The sequence below is a fragment of the Phaseolus vulgaris genome, chromosome 4 (genome assembly GCF_000499845.2).
Source record: "Phaseolus vulgaris cultivar G19833 chromosome 4, P. vulgaris v2.0, whole genome shotgun sequence".
Taxonomy (NCBI): Eukaryota; Viridiplantae; Streptophyta; class Magnoliopsida; order Fabales; family Fabaceae; genus Phaseolus; species Phaseolus vulgaris.
This window is the reverse complement of record NC_023756.2, coordinates 3,734,382-3,743,154: the sequence shown is the minus strand read 5'-3', so window position 1 is coordinate 3,743,154 and position 8,773 is coordinate 3,734,382. Positions and strand designations below refer to the sequence as shown.

The following is an 8,773-nucleotide window of genomic DNA, read 5'->3' as shown; positions in this document are numbered from 1 at the left end:
TTCAGTTAAGTCCGCTTATGGGTTTTTAAGGGGAGAAGGTAGTGAGGAAGACTTAAGAAGGTATAAATTTTTCTGGGAAATTAAGGCGCTCCCCTCAGCTCAAGTCACAGCTTGGAGAGTGATTGAAAACAAGGTTGCTTGTAGGGTTAATCTAGAGAGAAGAGGAATCGAGATCGAGAGTAATTTGTGTTGCTTGTGTAGGAGGTCAGAGGAGACAACAAATCATTTGTTTTGCGAATGCAGAGTTGCTTGGCTAATTTGGAATCTCTGTTATAACTGGTTAGGAATAAGATCAGTGGATTGTATGGATCCTGGGTCTCATTTTGAACATTTTAAGATTCTGGATGCACCTATTTCAGTTAATCTTATTATGGGAAACCTGTGGATTGCGTTGGTTAGTGAGATATGGAGGCACAGGAATAATTGTTTATTTAAAGGTGGAGTGGTTGATCACACTGAAATTTTCTCTCTAACACAGATTAAGGTTTGGTCATGGATCTCATCAAAGATACCGTCAGTTAATTTCTCATTCTCTGATTGGTGTCTTGAACCCTTGGTATGTATGTATTCTGTTTAGTTTTTTATGTAAAAGGTTGTTTCTTGGGTTTCTTTTATTATTGATTGAGATGGGAAAGAGAGTAGGAAGTCTTTTGGTTGATATGTAAATGGAAAGGCTCTTTGAGAAAATCTGTTTTGTTGTATAAGGGTTAGACCACCCCTGAAGTGGTCTTATTTAATTTCATTGCTATTTGCTGATTAAAAAAAAAAAGGACTCTCATGGATTAAGGTAAATGTCTATCTCTATTATAATTAAATATGATGTGAGAGAATCATAGCTTGTAAGATCCTTAAGATGATAATGTGCATTATTATTAATTACTGTACGCTTATGATTTTACAGAGGAGCCACTCCAAAATCTAGAGACCTAAAGTGAGTATCCAAATATCATAAAAAATTAGTATGACTTAACCAAGTTGAGAGAAACATTTTTCTCAACTAATCTCACTAACATTGTTGACAAAATCAAAAGGAAAATGAATGAAGAAGAAATCTTTAAAGTAAACAAAAACTTACTCAGTTTAAAAATCTAATAAGGTAAAAATGACCTACTAGTGAAAAAATGATGAAAAACGACGATTATTTTAGCCTTAAAATAACAAATTTCTGATCATTTTTTTTCAGCGTGTAGACTATTCTCTTCAAGCAAAGAAGGTGACTATTTAGCTGTCATGTTACATTTAGTTTAAAACAGCAACTACGGTAAAACCCGCCATTTTATTCCCTTTAATTAATAACTTTTTAAAAAAATTATAGTTATTCATGTTTTGAATGAGAAAAAACATGGTGCCCTAATCTCAGCAACGGTGGTGGTGAAGACCAGTGGCGGCGGCAGCTAGCAACGACGAAGAACCAATGAAGGTACAAAAAACAACCAATGAAGACAGTGGTGGTGGAAGACAATGAGCAGTGGTGGAAGACAATGAAACATTAGGCAATGAAAACCTTCACCAACAATGGAGGACAAAAACGAATAAGAGAAACAAAAAAAGAAACAAATAAGCAATGGTGAGTGAATGAAAGAAACTTACACAATGGCAAAGAGCTCGAAGATGAAGAAGGAGCAGAGAGAGCACGAAGCAAAGAAGAAAGACAAAGCGAATACGAAAGCATAAGTGACACACTATGAATTAGGTTAATAAAATGAGTGTAAAGCGGTGAATCTGAGGTAAACCCGCTATTTTAGACCAAAGTGTTTGGTCTACAAATACGACTATTAGTGGTAATCGTTGTCTTAGAGCAAGAACTTGTTCTAAGACAACGACTACCACTAATAGTCGTCTCTGTAGACCAAAACGCTTGGTTTAAAACGACACTTTAACTCATAGTTGCCGTTTTAAACTCGCTTTAATTTAAAAAATGTCACCGCATTTTGATAGACAACATTTGACACTAGAAGCACCAAAAGTGTATTGTCATAAATGGACCTTTTTGCACTAGGGACCCTTGACTCCTCAACTAGTATTGGACGTGATCAAACTTTGGAATGGATAAGGTATGGAGAAAGAAAAGAGTAGGGAGATGAGAGAGAAGAAATTGTAGAGAGAAAAAAAATAGAAGACATGTGGGTGATAAAAAACTAGATGGAATAAATGTTTTATTTAGAAAGATTATAGTTTATAAGAATACTTATTTATTTGAGGACAAGACTTTACAAACCACCTTCATGTTACCATATTTAGAAATTAATAATAAAGAAGTACTATATATATATGCTGTCAGCAATTTCAAATTCAGCACATAGTTTACCTGCCGTCCACACTTTATCCTTTTATTGTCTCTATCTAACATCGAGTAAATCAATCCCTCATCTCTTCAATATCGCAAGCAGTTACCAAGAACAAGTTGAGATTCATCACAAAAAATGGAGAAGACAAACATGGGTAAGAGAGCACACTGTTTGGTATTGACATATCCAGCTCAAGGTCACATTAATCCCTTGCTTCAATTCTCCAAGCTATTGGAACGCCAAGGGGTCAGAATAACTCTTGTCACAACTCGTTTCTTCTGCAATAACCTGCAAACTGTGCCTCCTTCTATCGCCCTTGAAACCATCTCTGATGGCTTTGACAAAGGGGGGCCAAGAGAGGCTGGGGACTACAAACTCTATCTGAAACGTTTTTGGGAAGTTGGGCCACTCACCTTTGCAGAGCTTCTTGAGAAACTTGGTAGATCAAAAGATGAGCATGTTGATTGTGTTGTCTATGATTCGTTCTTCTCATGGGCACTGGATGTGGCCAAGAGATTTGGCGTAGTTGGTGCTGCTTATCTCACACAAAACATGACTGTGAATAGCATATACTATCATGTTCACTTGGGGAACTTGCAATCTCCACTCACACAGGATGAGATTTCTTTTCCTGCCTTGCCTACACTTCATCTTCAGGACATGCCTTCTTTCTTCTTTAATGAAGATTTAGGTTTTCTTGATTTTGTGGTTTCTCAGTTCTCCAATATTGACAAAGCTGATTGGATCCTGTGCAACACCTTCTATGAGCTGGATAAGGAGGTAACAACCAAGCAATTTCAATGTATATACATTCTGTTTAACTTATATGTTTCCTTTTGTGTTTTGTATCAAGTTACACTGAAACCATATTACTTGAGAACTTGTCTTATGATTAGAAAGATCAGAAATACAGAAATATAAATCTGTATGTCATTTTTTAATGATTAAAAAGTAAAGCAAAATTATATATCTTTTAAATAATCATGATTACTAACTAACTCTTTTATAATCTGTATGTGATGGATGACTCAGTTATATTTATAACTTTGTACTTTTCCAGTAAAAAAAAAATCAGAAAATTGTTAAACAAATATTATTTTTAAAAATAAAAAATAATTTATTATTATATTTATTAAATTAAACATTGTTTTATAGACTAAAAAATTATTAATATTTAAAATAATCTCTAAATTTATAAATTGATAATTAATTAGTTAATTGATATTCAATCAATTACCAATTTTAAAATATAAAGTATTTGTTAGTAAAAAAAAATCTTTGTAACTATTAGATATGAATTATAAACTAATTTATAAATTTTATTAATAATATAAAATATTTTAAATATTAATAATTATTTTAGTCTTTAAAATAGTATTTAATTTAATTTAATTAATATAATGACTAATTATTTTTTGTTTTTAAAATCAGTTTTTGTTTATAAAATTAGTTTTTTTAATGATTTTCTTGTTATTTTTATATATATTGAGATAAATAGATGTGTAATTTTTATTTTCTCCAATCTTGCATGTAATCTTTAGTGACTAAACACATGTTTAGATAGCAGATTGGATTGTGAAGGTTTGGCCAAAATTTAAGACCATAGGACCAAACATTCCATCTTTCTTTTTAGATAAACAATATGAAGATGACCAAGATTATGGGGTGACACAATTCAAGAGTGAAGAATGCATGGAATGGTTAGATGATAAGCCAAAAGGGTCTGTTGTTTATGTATCATTTGGGAGTATGGCTTCCTTTGGTGAAGACCAAATGGAAGAAATAGCATTCTGCTTGAGAGAGTGCTCCAGTTATTTCTTGTGGGTGGTGAGAGATTCTGAAGAAACCAAACTTCCTAAAGATTTTGAGAAGAAAACAGAAAAGGGTTTGGTGGTAAAATGGTGTTCCCAATTGAAAGTTCTTGCTCATGAGGCTGTTGGGTGTTTTGTGACACACTGTGGTTGGAATTCCACATTAGAAACTTTGTGCTTAGGAGTTCCAACAGTTGCAATACCATATTGGTCAGACCAACAAACAAATGCAAAGCTTATTTCAGACGTTTGGAAAACTGGAATTAGAGCTCTTGTTGATGAGAAAAAGGTTGTGCAACGAGAAACTTTAAAGCATTGTATACAAGAAATAATGGAGGGATGTGAAGAAATGAAGACCAATGCCATTCAATGGAGGACTTTAGCAGTAAGAGCTCTTAGTGAAGGTGGTAGTTCTTATGAAAATGTCAAAGAATTTGCAAATCAAATTTATGAAATTCACAAGCTTCATGTTCTAAAATAGAAATTGCTTTGTGATCAGCATAGTTGCTGTTTTGTATTTCCATGTAACAGGTTGGTTAATAATTCAGTACATTCATAAGCTTCATGTCCTACATCAAATGTACTTCATGCCAAGACAGATAATTCATGTTGTATTTTCATACGAACATTTGATCATAATTAATACTATATGCCTTTTATCAGTTATATTCCCTCTTGTATAGTTATTTTAGTTTATCAGTAAATTTGAAAATTACCAGTGGTGAATTTTCGCATTGTGTATATATAGAACATGTTGTATTATCTAAGTTGATATATAAAATTGATGGAGTAAAATGTATAAATGGGTATAAATCCTAAACCCTAAAAGTAAAAAAAAAAAAAAACAGTTACAAGAAATTGTGCCAATAACGTCCACAAAATACAAATTTAAATGCTCAAACACGGATACTAAATCTACTTTAGCATTAACTTGTGCATAGTTTGGACTCTCTAGTGGAAGATAAAAGATCGGAAGTTAATTTACATGCGTAGGATTGTAGCCATTGTGTAGGCTCAACCTTCTCTAGTTGGAAGCTAATAGAGAAGGCGTGACCCTCGTTACTAGAATAAGCTTAGACTTTACATCTTGAAGCTAAAAGCGAACAAAAATTTGTAGGTAAATAGTATTAGTGAAGCTTCCTCCTAAGTTAGTGAGGTTCAAACCCTATCTAGAGAGGGTTAGGCCCTTGCTAAAGGGTAACTTAGTTTGAGCATGCGAATGCTAAGTCCTAGCTAAAGAAAAATAAAACAAGCAAGCAGAGGCTAAGCCCTATCTAACTACAACCTAGAGAGGGCTAAACCCTAACTTGTGAACGAAGGAAGGTTTGGTGAGGGATTGGTCTTCGCTAAGCCATGCATAGTAGAAGAAAAAAAGATCATAGTCCTATTTAGAATCTCATTCTCACATCCATAATAACCTACATAATCCATGCATTTCTAGATGTCATCCACATTCAAATATCACATATCCATCCATTCACAAATATCCAAAATTGTGCATTTTTAATCATCCAATCACTGTGAGTGTAATCATTGAATCTTTGAATCTGAAGGTTATAATAGCTGCAAATGATAATTTGAAATGGACCACCAAGTTCAAGTTGAATTTAATAAATTAATCTAAAAACAATGTATAAAAATTAAAAAATCAAACATGAGAAGTATTTTTGTCAATTGAATGTGTTAACATAAAGAAATACGAATATTATGTCAATATTACACTTGTTTCATTTAATGATATTACACTACTAGAAAATCATTAAATAGAAACCAATTTTAGAGACAAAAATAATTAGTTGTTATATTGACTAAATTAGATATTATTTGAGAGACTAAAATAATTATTGGTATCTAAATTAGTTTCTATTTTTGATAAGTATTTAGATTTTGAACTTGATAGTTAAAATCTTGATAGCTAATTAGATATCAATTTATAAACTATTTATCAATAATAGAAACTAATTTAGATACCAATAATTATTTTAATCTCTAAAATAGTATATAATTTAGTCAACATAAAAAATAATTATTTTTTTGTCTCTAAAATTAGTTTTTATTTAATGATTTTTGTAGTGTTATATCATTAAATGAAAACTTGAAGGTGAAATATTCTCCAAGTTGGTTAGCAAAAAAATCTTCTTACTTGGTTTATCATATTCCTTGAACAATTTGTTAGAGGGAAAAATTGAGTGAATTTGATGGATTTAATGTACATTAATAGATATAATAATGAATATATTAAAGGTTATTCAAATCAATTTATCACTACAAAAGTTTAAAACAATAACCCATTATTTAATATGTTTTTATAATAAAGATAATGATATTTTTAAAATTAACTTAATTTAAAGAAGACAACCATTTATAAGAGTCACATCCTTAAATCAATAAATCAAGTAACTAATAAGACTACTATTTATAATTAAATAACAATTATAAATTAGTTCATTATAACCTCATCTTGACACATAAAGATAAATTAACTTTTTTTTTTCTATTCTTAAAGCTGATTATAAAGTTTATGTATTTTATTTTCTGAAAATTGTTCATAAAATAAATTTCTCATATCCCAAATATATATATAAACTAATCAGTTGGGAAGATTATTATAATATCACGTGTTAACTTGGAATCTTGTGAAAGTGAATTAAAATAAACAAAGTACCTTACCAAATATTGGCTGGTACGAAACCCTGGTCAGACATCTTTGAATCTTATCTATCTTGTATAAACCAGCTCCTCTCATCTCCACACACATCACAGAGAGAAAAATGGAGAAGAAAAGCACAGCAACAAGAACAGCACATTGCTTGGTGTTAGCTTTCCCTGCTCATGGTCATATAAACCCCTTGCTCCAGTTCTCCAAGCTGTTGGTGCATCAAGGGGTGAGAGTAACGTTCGTCACAACCATTTTCCACGCCAAGATTATGCAGAAAGTGCCTCCTTCCATTGCCCTTGAAACCATTTCTGATGGGTTTGATGAAGTTGGGTTGGCAGGTGCAGTGAGCCTCAAGGCCTACGCAGAAAAATTTTGTGAAGTTGGGCCACTCACCTTTGGTGAGCTTCTTGAGAAACTTGGTAGATCAAAAGATGAGCATGTTGATTGTGTTGTCTATGATTCGTTCTTCTCATGGGCACTGGATGTGGCCAAGAGATTTGGCATAGTTGGTGCTGCTTATCTCACACAAAACATGACTGTGAATAGCATATACTATCATGTTCACACGGGAAAGTTGCAGGTTCCACTGATACAACACGAGATTTCCCTTCCCACTTTGCCTAAACTTCAACCTCAGGACTTGCCTACATTTTTTCTTACATATGAAAAAGAACAGTTTCTGCTTGAGTCTCTTGTGGCTCAGTTCTCAAGCATCGAAAAAGCTGATTGGATCCTATGCAACACACTCTACGAGATGGACAAAGAGGTGCGAATTTTTATGCAACTTGTTATACTGTTAAAACAAAATTATTAAATAAAAAATAATTAATAAAATTTTAACTTTTTTAGTTTATTTTAGTATTTAATATTCTTTTAACCAGTGTTTTTTTAGATTATAGATTGGATCATGGAGATTTGGCCTAAATTTAGGTCTATTGGACCAAATATACCATCTTTCTTTTTAGATGAGCAATATGAAGATGATCAAGATTATGGGGTGACAGAATTCAAGAGGGATGAATGCATAGAATGGCTAGATGATAAGCCAAAATGGTCTGTTGTTTATGTATCATTTGGGAGTATTGCTACCTTTAACAAGGAGCAAATGGAAGAAATAGGTTGTTGTTTGAAAGAGTGTTCACATTACTATTTGTGGGTGGTTAGAAAACCAGAAGAAAGCAATCTCCCTAAGGATTTTGAGAAAAAAACAGAAAAGGGTTTTGTAGTGACATGGTGCTCCCAGCTAAAAGTCCTGGCTCATGAGGCTATAGGATGTTTTGTGACACATTGTGGTTGGAATTCCACATTAGAAACTTTGTGCTTAGGAGTCCCAACAATTGGGATACCATTTTGGTCAGATCAAAGCACAAATGCAAAGCTCATGGAAGATGTTTGGAAGATGGGAGTTAGGGCTCCCTTTGATGACAAAAAGGTTGTGAGAAGAGAAGCACTCAAGCATTGCATAAGAGAAATAATGGAGTTTGAGAAAGGCAAAGAGATGAAAAACAATGCCAATCAATGGAGGACTTTAGCTGTAAAGGCTTTCAAAAATGGTGGAAGTTCTCATCTAAATATTTTAGAATTTATAAATAGCTTGTTTCTAATTTAGAACATTTTATAAATAGCTTGTTTCAATTAAAAACTTTTTATTTTGGAAAGCTAAGCAATGTTTTAAAGGTTTTTGAATGTTATATAATGTTCTTATGAAATATTAGATTTGTGCTTGAGAAGTTATTCATTTATGATGTTTTATTAAGTTGGACATGTAAAAGTAAATGGTATTGTTAGGATTTGTTGTATAAGGGTTGAAATATCATTCAAATACTCTTTATTATTTTATTATTTTTTTGTTGATAAAAAAAACTTACAATTTTCTTACAATGAATGAAAACGATTAATTTTAAATTAGCCAACTTATCAGCACACGCATTCGCTTCATGAAAAATATTAGTAATCTTAAATTTGATTTTCCCACAGTAATTAAGACAAGTATTTCGTCGATTACGAAACATTCA

The 8,773-nt window shown here is 32.1% G+C and overlaps 2 protein-coding genes across 2 annotated transcripts; both read left to right on the top strand.

The window, feature by feature from the left end:
* The first annotated feature begins 2,293 nt into the window (after positions 1–2,293).
* Positions 2,294–4,765, top strand: LOC137836923 (mogroside IE synthase-like). The gene is made up of 2 exons (XM_068645719.1): positions 2,294–3,068; positions 3,849–4,765. Exons 1-2 carry the CDS (start codon positions 2,424–2,426, stop codon positions 4,578–4,580), a joined length of 1,377 nt encoding a protein of 458 aa, XP_068501820.1. The 5' UTR covers positions 2,294–2,423; the 3' UTR covers positions 4,581–4,765.
* Positions 4,766–6,777: 2,012 nt separating this feature from the next.
* Positions 6,778–8,534, top strand: LOC137836922 (UDP-glycosyltransferase 74G1-like). The gene is made up of 2 exons (XM_068645718.1): positions 6,778–7,524; positions 7,651–8,534. The coding sequence occupies exons 1-2, from the start codon at positions 6,871–6,873 to the stop codon at positions 8,365–8,367; spliced, it is 1,371 nt and encodes a 456-aa protein (XP_068501819.1). The 5' UTR covers positions 6,778–6,870; the 3' UTR covers positions 8,368–8,534.
* Positions 8,535–8,773: the final 239 nt, after the last annotated feature.

Bases quoted from the DNA above. Each gene is read 5' to 3' on its own strand.
- LOC137836923 (XM_068645719.1), top strand. From the start codon at position 2,424: ATGGAGAAGACAAACATGGGTAAGAGAGCACACTGTTTGGTATTGACA. The intron at 3,069-3,848 runs GTAACAACCAAG...ACACATGTTTAG, and splicing joins TCTATGAGCTGGATAAGGAG to ATAGCAGATTGGATTGTGAA.
- LOC137836922 (XM_068645718.1), top strand. From the start codon at position 6,871: ATGGAGAAGAAAAGCACAGCAACAAGAACAGCACATTGCTTGGTGTTA. The intron at 7,525-7,650 runs GTGCGAATTTTT...GTGTTTTTTTAG, and splicing joins TCTACGAGATGGACAAAGAG to ATTATAGATTGGATCATGGA.